The 17,819-nt window shown below is 41.2% G+C and overlaps 1 protein-coding gene across 5 annotated transcripts in view; it reads right to left on the bottom strand.

Annotated features, from left to right (window-relative positions):
* The window catches only part of csnk1g1 (casein kinase 1, gamma 1), a 30,069-nt gene that overhangs the window by 8,351 nt on the left and 3,899 nt on the right, over positions 1–17,819 (bottom strand). For 4 of the 5 annotated variants that reach the window (XR_012947620.1, XM_076078018.1, XM_076078019.1 and 1 more), the window contains exons 2-11: positions 15,479–15,910; positions 14,586–14,626; positions 13,625–13,694; positions 5,812–5,963; positions 3,885–4,119; positions 3,679–3,764; positions 3,292–3,376; positions 2,977–3,125; positions 2,757–2,864; positions 1,250–1,360 (exon numbers count right to left, since the gene is read on the bottom strand). Coding sequence is in view for 3 of the 5 variants with exons in the window: in XM_076078018.1 (XP_075934133.1) it covers positions 1,250–1,360; positions 2,757–2,864; positions 2,977–3,125; positions 3,292–3,376; positions 3,679–3,764; positions 3,885–4,119; positions 5,812–5,963; positions 13,625–13,694; positions 14,586–14,626; positions 15,479–15,665 (1,224 nt within the window). In the remaining 2 variants the exon portion in view is untranslated. Of the gene's footprint in view, positions 1–254; positions 345–1,249; positions 1,361–2,756; positions 2,865–2,976; positions 3,126–3,291; positions 3,377–3,678; positions 3,765–3,884; positions 4,120–5,811; positions 5,964–13,624; positions 13,695–14,585; positions 14,627–15,478; positions 15,911–17,819 lie in introns of all 5 variants that reach the window. The other variant, XR_012947621.1, reaches the window with a different exon arrangement.

Below are 17,819 nucleotides of genomic sequence, written 5' to 3'. Positions count from 1 at the left end.
TGCCTTTTGGGCCAGATCACCGTCAAAAGAGAGATTTTATCCAAACTGTTTTTTATGTGGTTAAATTAAAAATGTTTTAATTAAATTATTGGAGAGTAGAACAGTGACTGTGCTGCTTTAAAACGATAAATAGCATATATTTGGATTAATATCCATAAAAGGTCAATAATCATACTGTCTATAGAGACGTTAGCTAATGGTGTTTCGTAAGCTAACAGTGTAACAACTAGGCTTGCTAGCATTAGCTCTGCTACCTCCATTGATCATCATCTGGCACAGTGAAGTAGTTTCTCTTTATTCTTTGTGCACCGAGCGTCCAATCAGAGCAGGAGAGTCAGACGTTTCTGCCAACGTAAAACAACCAGGAGACAAGGTCCATGTATACAGTGAACATACAATAGTTTTTACCTGAATGAAACACAGAATGATGTCTGTAACTTACAAGCTTCCACACGGTTGCACCATGAATGGTTGAATATTACGTTTAGTAGAATAGTCAGAGATCTAATGAAGCCGACACTGTACACACCTATGCAAACCGAGCTCGTTACAGACGGGGACAATCTTGGTAATGGCAAGAAGACAAATCATACCAGGATGTTCCTTTAAGCATAATGACCCTTTACGACTAAAGAGCATGCACTTAGCCGACTGAGCCACGTAACTCTGCCATGCAAGAGGCTTCTTGGTCTTGCAAGGAATGTCCAAGGGCCATGAAGAAGTTTAGTACCTGAGACCAAAAATGCCACAACCAGGGCTGCTGTTTATAAAGCTCAAGTCCCTTTATAGCATCTGGGGTGGGTGGCACCAGATGACATGCATATGGTGGTGCAGAAAAATAACATTTCCCAGCCAGGGGTAAAGGGGGGGGGGGGGGGGGTACATGGTTGTAGATCTGTCTCACATACAAGGCTAAAATACAAAATAAATAGTCTATCCTGGTAAAATGTCTGCCAACTGCTATTGAAATGGTAACGGATATTTGAAATAGCGATATTTTGGAAACACCATTTTTTCGGATCAATTGTGAGCTGTAATTTCATTCCGTTTTCAGGAAAATAATTTAAAAACAATTTCTTTTAAAGGGTCGACAGTTAAGTTTTATATCTTCATATCTTAAAAATGCAGAATCACGATTTGTAAATGGCAAACTTGCCAAGAAATATGTGGATTAGATCCTATGAGACAGATCTGACTCCATCGAGATTTGGGGGGGGGGGGGGGGTTTGATCAGGTGAGGGGTGTATACCTGCACTGAGCCCCCGTGCCTGTCCGCTGCCAGGTGGGAGGTCAGATAGGAGGAGTTTGCTTGGCGTGTGGGCTGCACCTCCCATGCTCCTCGTCGATCTGAGACCGCTGTCTGCTCAGGAGTCGGGGGGCGTCGGTGATGGGGGGGGGGGGGGGGGGGGGGGAAGTGGGGTAGGTGGGTGCGATGGGAGAGGGTGGCGGGTGGTGGTGGGATAATCGCGTTAGGAGAGATGGATAGTTGGGTGTGCGTGGCCAGGTACCATGCAAAGCAGCATGAGAAATGGAGAAAAAAAAAACAAAATAAAAGAGTGAATCAAAATCAAAGCTTCAGCCAAAGAACTGAAATAGAAACTAATGAGCCTGAAGCCAAATGGAGGTAAGCTCTTACATCTCAATCTCATCACATTTACATCACACACAAAATAAATCTAAATTATCTGTGAAAGAATCTGTTTGTTTGTTTGTTTATATTAACAATATAAACCAAAGCAGTTCACACAAACACGATAAAGAGAACATTCAGCAGTGATCGCACTGAACAAGAGTTACTGTAATCCTTGATTGGCAGAAACGTTCCTATTCTCCCCGCACCACATCTGGAGCAAGACGAACTAAAACATGAGCAAAGGGGGGGGGGGGGGGGGGGGGACTGCAGTCCCTCGAAAACGCTGGCCAGAAGTACCCTTAATTAAACCCGAGCACATTTTCTAACGGTCTCACCTGTTCCATCGATCTGGTGAAGAAATCAAGTCCTTCACTTTCTCATTTCAATTAGGGCTGGGCGATAAGTCTTCTATCATGATAGAGGTCATTTCAAATCTTGGTAACGATATACATCAAATAGCCCGTTATCTGGCGGATCAATAAATGAATAGTGCATTTGGAAATAACCACATGGTGAAGCCAGTTTTCTCCTGTGTGAATTAAATATTTGACAAATCAATTTAGATGACGCAATTGTGTGTCACGATGTATGATTTAATCACAATAATATTCCACTGAAAGACTATAAATCATCATATAAATATCGCCCGGCGCTAATGTCAATGTAGTCCAGTATGTGAATGACTACAAAGCATCATCTCAGTTATCTTTGTGGGCTGCTGCTAATCAGAGAAATTCATTTTGAAATACTCAACAGCCAACCAAAACAGGATTATAGAGATAATTGGGATTAATGGTGTTTTGACAAAATATGTGACAAATCATCTTATTGTAATTATCCCTCTTTAAAAAAAACAAATACATCTCATCAGAATAGTTTTCATAAAAGCTTTGAAACTCTTCATGCACACGAGTCCTGATAACTGCAGAATCCTGTATTGTTCAAGATCTTGTGTTAGTTTCCTTTATTCAGAGGTCAGATGCAAGCAGGGGAATAGGTGTTTTACCTCATACATACACTTCTGGTTGTAATGCACTGCCTCCCTTGCTTGCTTTCACTGGAACAAAAGCCTGGAACACACACACACTCCCACACCCACTACTCTGAACAAAACCTGGCGTACCTGATTTCTGATTGGTGGGTGCTGTGAGGGCCGGTCTCTGTGAGGATGGCTCTCTCTCGGCACAGCCGACGCTCCAGAGTCTATATGGACAGACCCCACTGGTGTGGGCTGGGGGGGGGGAATAATAACCAGTTCAGTTCTGGACCGTCAAGCAGCTCACTGAAAATAATTGTTGACTGTCTCCACATGTATCTGCGAGTCGTTTGCGTGCGTTACTTACTATCTGCCTGCCAACCCAGTCGTAAGTGTAGTCGAAGGTGTATCCTTTTCGCTCAAACAGTTCAGTGAACAGAGTCCGCAGATATTCATAGTCTGGCTTTTCAAAGAAGTCCAACCGTCTCACATATCGCAGGTAGGTGGCCATCTCCTCTGAATTAAACAAGTATTTAAAAGACGGTTTAACCTTCAATATGGATTCTAATTATATATTGGGATGGCATTTCATTTGGAAAGGTCTCGGTAAAATCACAGCTCATCTCTATGTGATCATTTTCCAGCGTGACCCATAACTACATTACAGCAGTCATCAGCGTACCTGGGAAGTTCTCACAAAGGACCTCGATGGGAGTGTTTCGTTTTGTGTCTCCAATCTTCTGGTATCGTTCTTTCAACGTGTCGGCCTGCAGGAGAATCAAAAACGGAAAGACATATGACCCGATTCTGATGTCTGATCAGAAATATGCCAAAACTAGTTCTTCATATGTTCTTGTTTCTTGATGCAGAATTGGTTCATCTACTTTTCATACCATCACTTCTTATTTCTCTTTGGTTGTAGCAAAGAAAACACTGATAACTAAAGTCTTTATACTCACATTGTCACACAAAACAGACTTTCAATACATTCTCAAAGTGTTCATGAAGAACTACAAATAAAACAATAATACTGATCCGATTATCAGATCAGACTGATGGTGTAACATACCTTTAGACCTTGCCATGGTAGACTCCCACGAAGGAAATACATGAACATGTGGCCTAAGGCCTCCAGGTCATCTCGCCGGCTTTGCTCTACATTAACAAGATTTGATAACATTTCACTGAGAAACCTCAAGAATAAAGCAATCCACAAGACATAATAAACATGTCAGGACAACAGAACCAAAAACAAAGCGTTGAAACTCATCTTACCTTTGCCTAGATGTGTATTGATGGACATATATCGGGCAGTGCCAGTCAAGCTCTTATGCTCCCTGTATGGAATGTGTTTTTTGGTCTCGGGGTCGATGTACTCTTTGGCCAAACCAAAGTCAATGATGTGGATGATGTGTTCCTTTTTATTCCCTTGCCGTCCGATGAGAAAGTTTTCAGGTTTCACGTCTCTATAGATGAGGTTTTTAGAGTGCACATACTCCATTCGAGAAATCTGTTGAGAAAGAATACAGCAGAGTCAGCAAAAAACAGCAACACAGGCCTAAAAGTCTGCAAAGCGTAGTCAAGATGTCAAAATTTACTCAAAACTGACATTTTAATGACCGTTGACTGCTACAATATGTCACTCTTTGCAAGAGCATCGTGATACAAGATGTCAGTGTTTACCGATGTCCTCATTGACTCTGGAAGGAGATTTCTCAAGTCTGGGAAAAAGACTCGAGCGATCTCACCGGAGTCATTTCAGCGAGGAGACTACAAATGCAGATCAGAAACCCTGCATCGCAAACTGGGGTGAGTGAGAAAGCATTTATAAAATAGTAATTTATGCTGATTGATTGATGATTGATTCACTATTTGCTTAAGCCCTATGTTGCACACCTACCACAGTGATCCGTTACATCACACAACAAAAGCTTCTGTTGCTGTTGAGCCAGAATTTCAAGCCACTAACTGAGATGCAAAACCGTCCTGCTGGGACTTAGGACTCAGAAAGCACCAGCGATTAGGATCTGAACGACAATGTGTTTATTAATGTAAATCTTAACCAAGAGCTCATAGCAGTCATCTTCCAATTTGTAAGAGCAGCTCAAACACAAAGGGAAGAATAAGTTATGGTGCGAGTTATAAAATCATTTACTAGGGTTTGATCTTGAAGGATCCTGAAACACTCCCAAAGAAAAGGAGCTTGTGTAGGAGCTCACTGCACTTACTGTGGGATCACTCACTTGTGCCAAAAAAATAAAGGAGACCGACGTCATAAACACAGGGGAGAGATTGGCTGAGGCGCAGACTTTGGCGTCTCTCTGTTCTGCAACATCGTGTTTATGTTGTGCTGGTTTCCTTACCAATCTGCAGGGGCTATCTGCATTACAAGAGCACTGCAGATTTTGTGCTGACAAATTGAAATGCTAGAAATTTTGAGATGTCTGAGGCAACGAAAAGCTGAAAGACCACCATCTGAGCTGCTCAAACCTAATGAGATTCAGTGATGGCTTTGCTCTTTTTGACAGCCTACCCGACTCTGAGCAATAGTGCGTGTGGACTGACACACTGATAATTTGCAGACTCTGCACTGGTAGCCCACCTGCTCCATGCACCTTTGTAGGCATTGTGCGTATAAAATCATGTATAATTTGTTGTGACTGTAAAGCAGCAATACAAGCAGTTTATTAAAAATAAAATATGTATTTTGTACGAGGCATTCGGAGACACATGTTCAACTACTGTAAAATCTCAAATATTTCGTTCCTTGATTCACTTCACAGATCATCATATTTAGTAGCTCTTTTTTGCCATTTAAATTTGCTGCTGTTAAAGGAAACGCAACATGATTCTTTAACTCTCGACTCTAGGTCCACTTACTAGCTCTTTCCAGAGCTTTCAACTGCATCTCACTTTTTGTTCAGTTGTCAACTGAGCAAACTCCAAAGAAAGACCGTGAGATTAGCTTTAAAGCTCCAGCAAATTAACTGGACTGTGTGTTAGGAACTATTTTATTTTTTCAAAGTTCCTCCACCTGTTTAAAACCCACATTTGAACCCATCCACTGATTCAGGGGGCAGAAGCCCTTCAAACCCCTGGAAGGCTTTTATTATGAAACATATGCAGGAAGTGTTGGGTAACTCATAAGAAGTGGAAGCTATTTTAAAACAACTTAATGTGTCATAAAATGTGTTGAACTCACCAGCTGAATCGCTATCATTAAGACGGTCTTCAGTGAAAAGGTCCTGTCACAAAGGTCAAAGAGGTCCTCTAGACTCGGGCCCAGCAGCTCCAGAACCATGGCATTGTATTTCCCACATGGCCCAAAGTAGAACACCTGGGGCACGCCTTCAGCTGAAACACAAGCAGAAAGAGATTAGGTCTACAAGAACATCCCAGCCCAGTGGACACAGCTGTACGTGTCCTCACGATTGTTTTCGTAGTCCCACGTCTTTATTGTTTAACTAGACATTTACAAGTACATCGAACATATTCAACATGATTTGTAATAGCTATAGTAGTAGTATAGTATAATAGTAGAAAGAAATCTGTTGAGAAAAAGAAAATACTGGTTAGTAGATGGGAAAAAAGTAGAATATGCCTTTCAGGGGTTTTCAGTTGAATATACAAGTGTGAGTTCAGAGAGTTGGGGTGGTATGTTTATTATTCTTGTCTCCCTTGACTAATGATATTTCTAAGTTGGGTCCAAGGTGAACCATAAGAGGCCTCAAACTGGTCTGACAGGAGGAGGGGCACCACAAGGTTACTGAGCAGAGAGAGCTGCAAGGTAAACATTAACCCGAAAGTAAACCGCAACACCTGCAAATAAAACTGTCACTCCTCTAGTGCAGGCTGAAAACTAATCTTTTCACTGGCTCATCAGATCACATCCTCCCAACTGAATCATATCCTCTCTGCTCTACTCACTCCAACTGCTCTGAAAGCCCTTCCATCTGTCACCTCGGCTCCTATTTCACTTCTTGTCACAGTGCAGTTTAGCGTTGTGAGGTCGGTCCAATGCAACAGTAATAATGGCAGGGCCGGTGCTCTGCCACATATACTCCTTCGTATGGGTCGTTATTAATGCTGGCGATGTGGGAATCAAAGCTCCTTGTATGGCCGTGGCAATAAACTGCAATATTAAAACTGCAATTGTTCCTCCATCAGCGTGACAAGGCTCCGATTATGTTTTCTGCTCCGACCGTTGCATGTTTGGAGTTTTTTGGGTAAAACTTTTGGTCCAAGATTTCACTCCAACACTGGCACTTTTAAAACAGCCGTCCAATCACAGTGGAGGAGGGGCGGGACAAATGGCAAAAAGACCAACCGTCACATCCTACACGCACACGTGCTGAGAAACACAAATAACGGAGGTGAAATCAATACTATTTTTACTTTAGCGGATATTTCGTATCATTGCAACCATACGCAACCAAAGCTTCTCAGCTGAACTAAAGCACTTTGCCTCATTGCCCTTCTGGGTACTCATTTAACAATAAACAAGTTAAGCAAAATATACCTAATAAAAGGTTGACAATAAAGGTAATTTATATAGCACTAAAATCAGGATAAATAAAAAGTGATTTGCAAAAGCAAAACAAATATTACATATCGTGCGTTTGAGAAATGTCTTCAGCGTGACAGCCCTAGCTCCTTGTCACGTTAACCTTCCAAGTATGTGAGCTTAAATCCTAAAATTGTAATGAAACGGGATGAGAAATGTCTCCTTTATTCCAGCAGGTAACTGTAATAAGCAGATTTCTAAATTCATAACAAAAGCCTGCACACACAATATGAAATTCTAATTTATCTGATCTAATATTTTGCAGGATTTCATGTTTTATGCACATACAACTCCTATTGATTGTAATTATTTGGAGATAACTGAATTATTTTTAATCTTCTTGACCACATCCTGAACTTAACTTTCAAAGAACAGGAAATCAGGTCAAACTTTTAATTGCCTTCAGGGGATGAATGAGTCAAAGTTTGCCCCTGCATTACTGCCAGCCAGTCCTATTAAAAAAGGTCCCCTCAAGAAACTTCAGAGAAATGCTTCAATCATACAGACCTTGCTCTATCAGACTGCTTAAGCTGTGCTCAGTCCTTGGAAATAATATAATTGCATGATCGTTAAAAGTAGTGGGGACATCCCGATTGCCTTTCATTTCCCCGATCCAAAGGCCAGAACTTTATCTGCAGTTTCCGAAATGACAAAAAGTCTTCTGGAGATTAGAGGGAGCAAAGTTATAGTTTTGCTACCAGACCTTTGTCTTTAAAAAAACAACAATCAGGCGTATATATTTAAGGAGGAATCAATGATAATTTTACTATTTTCAGCAACCGAAAAAAGGTTTTTGGAGGATCCTGGAGGTGGTTCTGTCCAACACGATGCTGATTGTTTGCCACAGCATGCATTGTCTGTCAATCCACACAGGAGTTCACAAAGCTAAGTAACAAGAAGCAATGAAGTTTAACTGTGATCATGCACTAAAAATTGAGCATAGGAAAAGATAGGCTAGCGTATGTTGAATGAACCTGGTTGGCCCACTGACATCAGGCAAATTTGAAATTAGCTCAAAGTAGCTAAAAGGGATTGAACTGTTGCCGAAATGCTAAACTGATTTGAGAACTAACGTTAGCTAACTTTACCAGCCAGCTCACCGAACAGTTCCTCGCTGATCAGACGGGATTGGGCTGTAGAGATGGGATGCTCATGACGGTTTAGCCCCATGATTAGCCCTGGTGATTTTAATATTTGGGATGTTGTGGAGGGTTAATCCAAGAGGTTAGGTGGGTTTTTTCAGGGGTAGGAGCCCCAGAGTATTACGCATCTTTCCAAGTTTGCTCCCCCTCATTAAAACATAACCAGGTGCCAATGAACACAACATTCACATGTTATCACTTCATAAAGTTGATATGAACATATTAGCTGCTCCGCCAGTGCTTTACACATCCTGCAACATAGAGCAGCATTAGAAAGCATCGTCCAATATTTACTTTCTTTCTAGGGTGCGAGAGTGAATGAAGACAGTTTAGTTGCCGGCCGTAAAAAACCCCAAACAATAAGCTGACGTTTGAGAAGTTACAACTGGAGAACTGAACTGAACTTTGAGGGAATATTCTGGAATATACCTTTCACATTATATGTAATAACTTCATCCATTGTTAATTAACATAAAAATATTGATCAGAGCCGTTTTGAGACTAAACAATTTGTAATTCCTTTTCGTACCTCCCTATAGAGCGGGTACATATTTCTGACTAACACCGTCACTATTTCTCAGTCTATCTACAAGCCTGAAGATTAATTGTTTTTATTCTGAACATACAGGAGACAATGATGGACAGGCTGCCTGCAAACAATATTTTAGTTGTACTGTATGCTGCTCAGTTCATTCATGTTTCTTGTGACGACGAAGGAGCACAATAAGATAGCACAATCAAGTTTAGTGAATGGACCAAATTGCCTTAAAAACCATTATTTTGTTAAGAAATTTAAGAAGAGACTGATCACAAGAAAGTTAAATATGAATTCTGAAATATGAATTTATACTGAATAATGCTTTTTGACTCACAAGCTCGGTAATAAGAAATACACCGCAGCTTGAAAGGTGGCATGAATGCTGTCAGCCAGCATATGGGCATGTAGGAGTCATGCTGCGCTCCATCTTGTGTTTCTGGACACCATCATGCAGTTCTGTGGGTTGCTAATTGTACCATAGGAACCCCGGGTGCCTGTGGGAGGCCTAAAAATGTGTCAGACTGGAGATGTGCTGTAAATAAATGGATAAACGGTTGTTGAATTGAAAACGGTGGAATGGTTAGTCAAGCTTTTTACTAGCAAAGGGAATCCCAGAGCCTTTATTATCCTCAGAAGAGAACCCGTGTGTCCTGTACTGTAGAGAGTACTTTAATTGTACAGGAAGACGCAAACATTGATGGAAGCTACCACTTTGGACTTCTCTCGTCCACTTTTCTGAAACATAATGAGAGCTTTTTATGGGTGTAGCTCCGACTTGGTCTTCAAGACATTTCTACATTGCTGCAAGTGAACAACACGTGGCCTGGACTAACAGACAGCGGTTGCAACTATAACTCTACTCCTACTACACATCGGATTTTTTATCTAATTTAGTTCATGCTGGGGATGATGTCTGCTCAAACCTTACAGACCGATGCTCCATTCTCCACAGACATAATATTTAAAGTTAGTTAAGAGTTAGCTTTACTAATGTAATGGACTTAATATCCTTCACAGGTATATAATATGCAGTTGTATTTAGTGGTAGAATACACCTATTGGATGAAGATATTTCAAATACACTCATGTCATTACTCAGAGGAAGAAGTCTGTGATCCGAAGAGAATAAAACATCGGATTATAAATCACGACAACTAAGGTTTTATGCAGACTTTCACAAATGCATCAGCTCTGTCAGTTTGTCTTGTGTAAAAGGACAAAAGAATACGTTTTCATATGCATTACCGACATCTAAAGAGGGGCTGGCTGCAGTCCTTTACAACAAGATGAATTTGATGGATGTGTGATGAGTGAATAAATAAAACTGGTTCCAAGCCCGACTGAAATGCATTCGCCCAAATGTCCCCGCACACGACTTTCTGTGTGTGCATTTTCTCAAGCAGCTGTCAAAGACCTGTTGTTTCTCTGGACTTGGTCCTGAGCTTGGATGAGCTTTATCGTGACCATCGGGTAGTAGTTGTTCCGTTATTAATACATTATATGTCACCGTAAAAGAGACGCTTAATGCCAGAGCAACACCACGCCACCTCCCCATGTAGATGCTTAACAAAACGGTAATGTTCCATAAAAGATTAAAAACGGTGATTTGTGTGTGTCGGCACCATCATGTGCGTTTTTTTAATGGGAAGAAAATATCAGAGATGATGTGTTGGGATGACTGTGTGGAGTTTGCATGTTCTCCTCGTGCCTGTGTGGGTTTCCTCCCACAGTCCAAAGAAATGCAGGTTAGGTGAATTCGTGACTCTGAATTATACTGTAGGTGTGAGTGTGAATGTGTTTATCTTACTATATAGATAGCCCAGTGATACCCCCGTGATTACTGCATGCGAGTCTCTGTTTGTGGCTAGCTATAGGCTGTTGTAATTATTTTTGGTAATTATCAAAGCTAGCTATGTTTAAATCTAGATGTGCTCAATAATTCATATAAATAAATAAAAACTGATTCAAACAAAGCATACCCTCAATGACCCAGTTACATTTGAATTTCACAACGCGAATCCCGACACGTATGCTTCGTCATCGTTAGCTCGCCAACGTTCCTCCTGATGCAGTGATGCAAAAGTGACGGTTTTGAACAATAAAAAAAAGCTCCAAAGTATGTGGAGAACCAATAGGACCCTGTATACATTAAATTTGGATTCATAATGGCAGTAGCATAACACATTTACCACCTGGTTTATTTTTTGTCTTTGGAAGGTGCTCCTCGCACATTTAACATTCACAAGTGGGCCTTAAGCTACAGAAGTTGGAGAACCCCTGTTTTAAAACACTGCTCTCTAGTTTCTCAACATGTTCTATTTTTTTTTTCAAACTAAACACTGCTCTGGGAGAACTTCTAGTCTTGACAATGATCCAAGTGTTCGCATCAGTGGGAACAGACATCCAGGGTAAGACCTCCGGCCTTTCCTTTACATGTTTGTGAAATCTAGTAAGCTGTGTCACTGTGGGAAATGTTTACTCCTTGGGATTGCAATGGTCACAGAGCTGGTGTCGTGTTTCATGATGAGGTCTGACTGCCGATGCCTTTAAGAGCTCAACGGTGTCCTTGAACAAACCCTCTTGATCTTCAAAACCACCCCGTCCTCGGCACACTGATGCCTCACAGTCTGCCGTCATGTAAAACCAAAGCAGCGAGTGAACCTTAATTGATTGCACTGATGAATATCCTCACATGGAGAATATGTGCAAGGAGATGCTTTTATTCCTAATCTAAACATCCTCATTAATATCCAGCGACAGTTGGTTGTGCACCAGATACGACACCTAAACGAGCGTCTGAGCCAAAACCACATTAATTCATAAAGACCCCGTCGCACAGACACTGTGACAACCACATTGGCTGAGAGGAATGTGGCACAGCCAAGAAGAAATGAGGTCACGTTACCCCATCTGGAGGAGAGGACAGAGGCAGGTTAGCACGAGGAGAGGCAGACCCACTCTCTAAATATTTAATGCGTTTCCACACAGTTGGCCTTTTCCAGCCCTTGCCTTTGCAAAACAATAGCCATTATATTCCCAGTCTGGTTATCATATATGCATGTAGGGCTCCAAACAGCACATCAAGGAGTCGGACCACACATCACAGGAAACGTGGCTTTTATCTTCCAAGCCAAACTGGGACTGAGACCACCCCTGATCTGGAACAGATTGAACCGGTTTAAAGAAATCCTTCATTCATAAATTGATCAAACTTATCTATCTATCAATCACTAGCTCTAGTTTAGGAGTATTCATGTGACCATCAGTGCAACGTTAAGACATTATTTCAACCATTTTACCAGAAGAGCAACGCACAACTATTAAAAAAAGATTGTTCTATTGTTCCATTGTTTCGAGCGTTCCCACCCATTTCCTCTCGTACAAAGACTTAAAAAAAAAAAAAAAAAGTTTGCCCTTCGTTTATTTCTCCGTTATAATCATTTAATCTTCACACGATTCTTGTCAGTGGTTGCTATAACAAGGATGTGTCAGCAGACCTCAACTGATCTCTTAAGACAATCTGATAAATTCTCAGGGGAGCCGAGTCAAAGGAGAAGTGGTTGAGAAGCAACTCTTGGTGCATTGTCTTTCATTCTGAACACTTAATAATGTAAAGGGCATGGTTCTAGTAAAGAGAATAAGAGGATCTGGAAAAAGACTAAGAGGTACTTCAGTGTTTGTACGGTTAGTGTTGACATCACTGTTCAACACCATGAACCAGACAGTGTAGATAAACTGTCACCATTGGCTATAATGTGTGCAAAAAGAAATGATCAAAATCTAGAATTACCGCCTCCGCCAATCCGTCATGTTGAGGTTTACATACACGTCTGTCCAAAATGTCATCACCTCATCATTTTATGCGAGACATTTGTGTGACATTAGCATATTCATTCTTGAGTTATGGTCACAATACCCTTTTGACCACCGGACTCTAATCAGTTCATCTTTTCAATCCAAGTGGACGTTTGTGCCAAATTTAGAGAATGTCCCTCGAGGCATTCCAGAGATATCGCTTTCACGAGAACGGAGCGGACGTGAGGTCACAGCGATCTTGACCAGCGATGACAAAGACACCAGAAAAATCGATCTGGTTTGGAGTCATTTGTCATTCAACACCGGAACTAATGAAGTGCTAGATTAGACGCAGTACTGCACTGAAATTAAAATGATCAACTTAATAAAGGCGATATGTCAGTGTTGTGTTCACTGCCAGCAAGTGTCCAAAATAAATGAAATGTCTATGTTTGAAAAGCCACAGGTGTTCACTATGTACACACATGTTCCAACACACCCAGACGAGTCACTGAATAGTTATCGTTAGCTCAATCAGAGATGGACATTGGACACACGTGCATTAAGTCTACACGGCAACACTGAACAGAGGTGACATCTTCCTGCACATTCTGCCTCGATTAACAAGTCTTTCCAGTGGATAAGGAAATAAAAATCAGCTGCTGCATCTGCTTTGCGGGTGTATAACAAGCATTATGTCAACACCTTCCACATTGAAGCGTTACACGCAAGGTCACCACGCTCTATGTATCGTACTCGCACTCGTGGACACAGAGTCCTGGAAATTAAAAAGAGTTGCTGACACAGCTTAAGATCAATACGTAACCGGAGTGGAGTAATCACTTGTTGTGGAAATGATGCAATCTGCTGGACTAATCTCCCAAAACAGTCAAATCATCGTGATGCAGTCACAAAAAAGAAAAAAAGAAAAAAGAAAACACACCACGAGGAGTAGCGAGCACATCTGTGACCTTACCTGTGGTTCCCAGTGTTTTGTAGAACCGGTACTCTAAATGCAGCTGTGGTGCCCTCGACTTCACTGGTTCCTGTACAGCGGACACATTCAAACCAGCACGCAGTTAATGGCAAGAACCTCACAAACTGGAATAAAACAGTCAAAAGAAAATACAGCAAAGATACTTTACATGAGTAGAAAGATATATTTTGATGACTTATCTTGCACTTGAGACATATAAAACCCTGAGTTTTGCACAAACACCACCAGCATCTCTGGTGTAAATGATGTCCTGTCACCTGAGATTAAAATCAGTCGCCATTTTGAAGGTTTTTTCCCCAAGCTACGAAGTTACACTCCACCCAAACTTCCCAGTTGATAGTGTAGGAAACTTATGAATAAAAATGTTCAATAATAATCTCGTCACAGGGACAATCCAGTCACATAAAAGCACCCAAAGACTGAAATGTCTCCCCAGTTTATTGATGTTTAGAAACTCAACACATATTTATTGAAACATTCCTCACTTGTATAAAATGTCATCAGTGTCCGGACACCATACAGTACTATGAGCAGCTGAGAACTATCTGCTTTAGCAAACTTAATACTTTAGTGTTGTAATTTTGTATCTACTACTCTCTAGTGAAACAATTATAAAAGCGCGAGTCAGGAGTCATGACCTCCAGTCATCTCATCTCCTCACTGTGACACCCGAGCACATCCTGAGAGTCATATTTCTGGAAATCAACTGCAATGAAGAACATGCAGTCTGTGTCTACTTGAAGCTTAACAGCAGCTTCCCTGTCTGAACACAGCATTGACATGATATAATTTCAGGAACATTTTAGACGCGTCACATAAATAAAGTACACAGAGTGCTTCATTGTGCACCTGCATAACAGCTTTTAATCCATCATTTTGCAAGAGATTGTTATATCAGCAGAGGTATGGAGTCATGCAGAGAGAGAAAGTGTTCACTTACCAGTTTAATAGCTACATACTCGTTGGTGTAGAGATTTTTACCTGGAATAAGACAGAAGATGGCTTTTTAAAATGAAGTACACCACTTCAGGCTTTACACAAGGTTCCCCGGGTAATAGGCAACACCGTAAGTGATTGTGTCTGATTGAGTGATGTTCTTTTAAAATTTTTAATTTTGGAAGATCCAAGTAAAAAAAAAAAAAAAAAAAAGGGTCTATAACAGGAAATGATGCAATTGTGCTCCTTTTTTCCAGCTCTCCTTGAATATACTCAGTTGCCGGGTACACCTCACTAAAGATAATGCATTCTACTACAACAGCCCAAAAAACGGTTTTGTCGTGAAGTTATAATGTTCAGTTTTGAGAGCTTTTGGTTTAACCCTTTAAAGCAAACCTCCCGCTGATGGTTTGAATGATCCTGTTTAAATCTGTCTAAAATAAGAAAGATAATATGCTGAGCATTCATTCTTTCAGGCTTCCGTTATTAGGTCATCACGCTTTACGCTCTTCATGACATCATTAGTTTACGGTGCGTTATGTTATGCGTGGAATGGAACCAAAGTATCAGCGCCTTTGCAGTCATATAAACGGGTGTGGACAAAATGTTAGAAACACCTCAGTATAATGCAATACAATTCAACAGCACCACAAACTACAGCCTTCAAAATAACCATAAAGTTACATCGATATCTCTCTCAAACGGTTTGAATTAAAACTGAACATTTCTTTACTGTTGTATAAGGTTGCATTAGTTTGGGTTAGGTGTACCCAACAATGGTTCTGTGTGTAACTACACTTAATCTGCAGTTTATGAAGTGACATAAAAACTTCCAAATTCCCTCAGTTGCTCCGTTGTGTATTGAACCATTTCACACACGATTAAAACTCTACTTACCGAGCTTCAATTCACCAAAGTTTCCACAGCCGATCTTCTTGCCCACACGAAAGTTTGGCCCCACCATGAGAACCCCGGAGGAGCTGGAGGAGCCAGATGGTCGGGACGAGTGTCCGCTGCGGCTTCCCTGGGAAACTTTAGTGGTCCTGGCGGGCCGCTCGCCATATTTATCTCTCGGTTGATCCATGGTGTGAGCAGCACAGGTCAGCGGGAGCCTGGAGTGATGTACAAAAAGGCCTCCTGGGCCGGGCCCACCACAGCCACAGCCCTGGTCACTGACAGTGCCTGGATGGCACGGTCACTCTCATGAGACAAAAGCCGGCGGAGTTAAACCGGCACTCCTCCCCGTCCTCACCCGGTCGCCTCTAACAGTTGTTGGACAGGCTGATCTCTGGCCTCAACATCTGTCCCGGGAAGGAGAAGGTGGAAGACCTGCAACGAACACAGAGAGAAAAGACATTAACTTTCCACAGAGAGCATCATATGGAACATGGAGTTGTCTAATGTTAATCTGATGAAACCCAGCAAATGCATTGGGTTTAAAAACACAACTACAAGCTGATCGTTTCCAGTGAGCTTCTTCTTTCACAAAAAGGTGGGACTGTACGAATATCTTGTAGGCTCTTACAAGCATAAAAACACCAACCACAAATTGATGACACCTGAAATCACAATTCCAAACAGTCCGTTTAAAAGTATGTTTAAAAGCATTGAGGATATTTTAGATACTTTAAATTAAAAAAACATGCCTTCCTGCTTTAAGAAGTAAAGAAACACAATAAACCAGAAATTTGAATTGAAAAATCTGGTTCTCTTCATTTTAATTCACCATAAGATAACAAGTTTAACTCACATTTGCAGGTCATGAGTCATACAAACGCTCACTGTTTACAAGCAGACGGTGCTACATGAGGACAGGACTGGCTTACTGTAAAAGCGCTGCTGAGCTAAAGAGATAGTCATCAAGTCACAGCGGTCACAGAAAGCACCAGTAAATAGTTTGAGCATCAACACAAACCGTAAGTCATAGTTTGTGATCGTGAAGAAGTCTGAAGACTCTCCACCACCCACAGCTAAAGCCTGGCAGACAATGTCAGTCGGGAATATTATGTAAACACTTACGTAAAGCTACGTCTGCTAGCGAAGGCACCGGAGCTCAACTTTATGGACACGGGTCGGTTTTCGTCAAGTACACAGAAACATATTTTTGGGTTCAACCTTCTATCACAGGCAAGAATTATGCACATATTAAACTATGGACTATAAAACATGAATGCAGTTTGGTGTGTGACATGACATATGACGTTTATCAGGCCCAGGCCTCTTTGGGGACTTCCTATTCTGTTACTCATCTTCAGAAAGTTAGCGTACTGAAGCAAGCGGCAGACAAAATGTTGCCCGAAAATCAGGCAGATAAAGTTAAATTATACAACCAAAAAAACACATTTTTTTAAAAAAAGTACCGTTTCCCATTAAAAAACAAGTTTTTCTGCTTTCAATAAGAAATATTTTTAAAACAGCCACTAATGTTTGCATGACAACGCTGTGATTCCCGAGCATGGAAAGGCTGCTGCTGAAAAGTATGTGTGTGTGTGTGTGTGGGCTTCCGGATGACTCATGCTCAGTATTGCCTGCACAGATCTCAGCATCAAAGACAGCTAGTTTTGCTCTCAAGGGCAACTGTGCACTGTTGCTATTACATAAAAGCATGAGAAGAACAGCATGGCAATAAAACAGGTTTGTGGCAACGACAAACGGTGAGCTGCAACAGTTTCCATTGTGCAAATAATCATTTGTAGGCCACTCCGATCCCGGGCGGAGCAGTGTTTAGATTAGCCTGGCGAGGTGTTTCTCCTGATTGAAGACTATCAGCGCGCACACACACACAGGCCGCGATGGACGCAGGATAATAAACACACACACACACACTCGCTTCCCAGGCTGCAACACCACCGATCACTGATCACTGATAAACACAGCTCTGAACTCTCGGTTTATTCCAAATTGTTAGTACAATAATAAGATTGTAAAGTTTAACTGTATTCGAGTGGGCATTTGTTTTAAGGGAGAGGTGCATGACTGGTTCTAACTGGTCAGCAGACACCGAGGTGTCACGTTGCCATTTGTTATCTTGTAAATCAAAGCAGAAACTTAATTGATTTCCACAATAATAACGCTAAAATCTACGGTGTATTAAAACGTTTTTGTGACAAGTTTATTGTTAAAGATGATAATGCCAGTTTTAGTCCAGTTCATTTGGAGCAAATTATAGTCAAACTTTACTATTAAAAGGTGTTTTTAAAAAGGTCAAATTGAGAGAATTATAACAATCACAAAACTG

This window comes from Anarhichas minor, unplaced genomic scaffold (assembly GCF_050575085.1).
Source record: "Anarhichas minor isolate MPS153535 unplaced genomic scaffold, ASM5057508v1 ptg000062l, whole genome shotgun sequence".
NCBI classification, from domain to species: domain Eukaryota; kingdom Metazoa; phylum Chordata; class Actinopteri; order Perciformes; family Anarhichadidae; genus Anarhichas; species Anarhichas minor.
The sequence above is the reverse complement of the archived record's forward strand: the minus strand, read 5'-3'. Positions and strand labels throughout refer to the sequence as shown.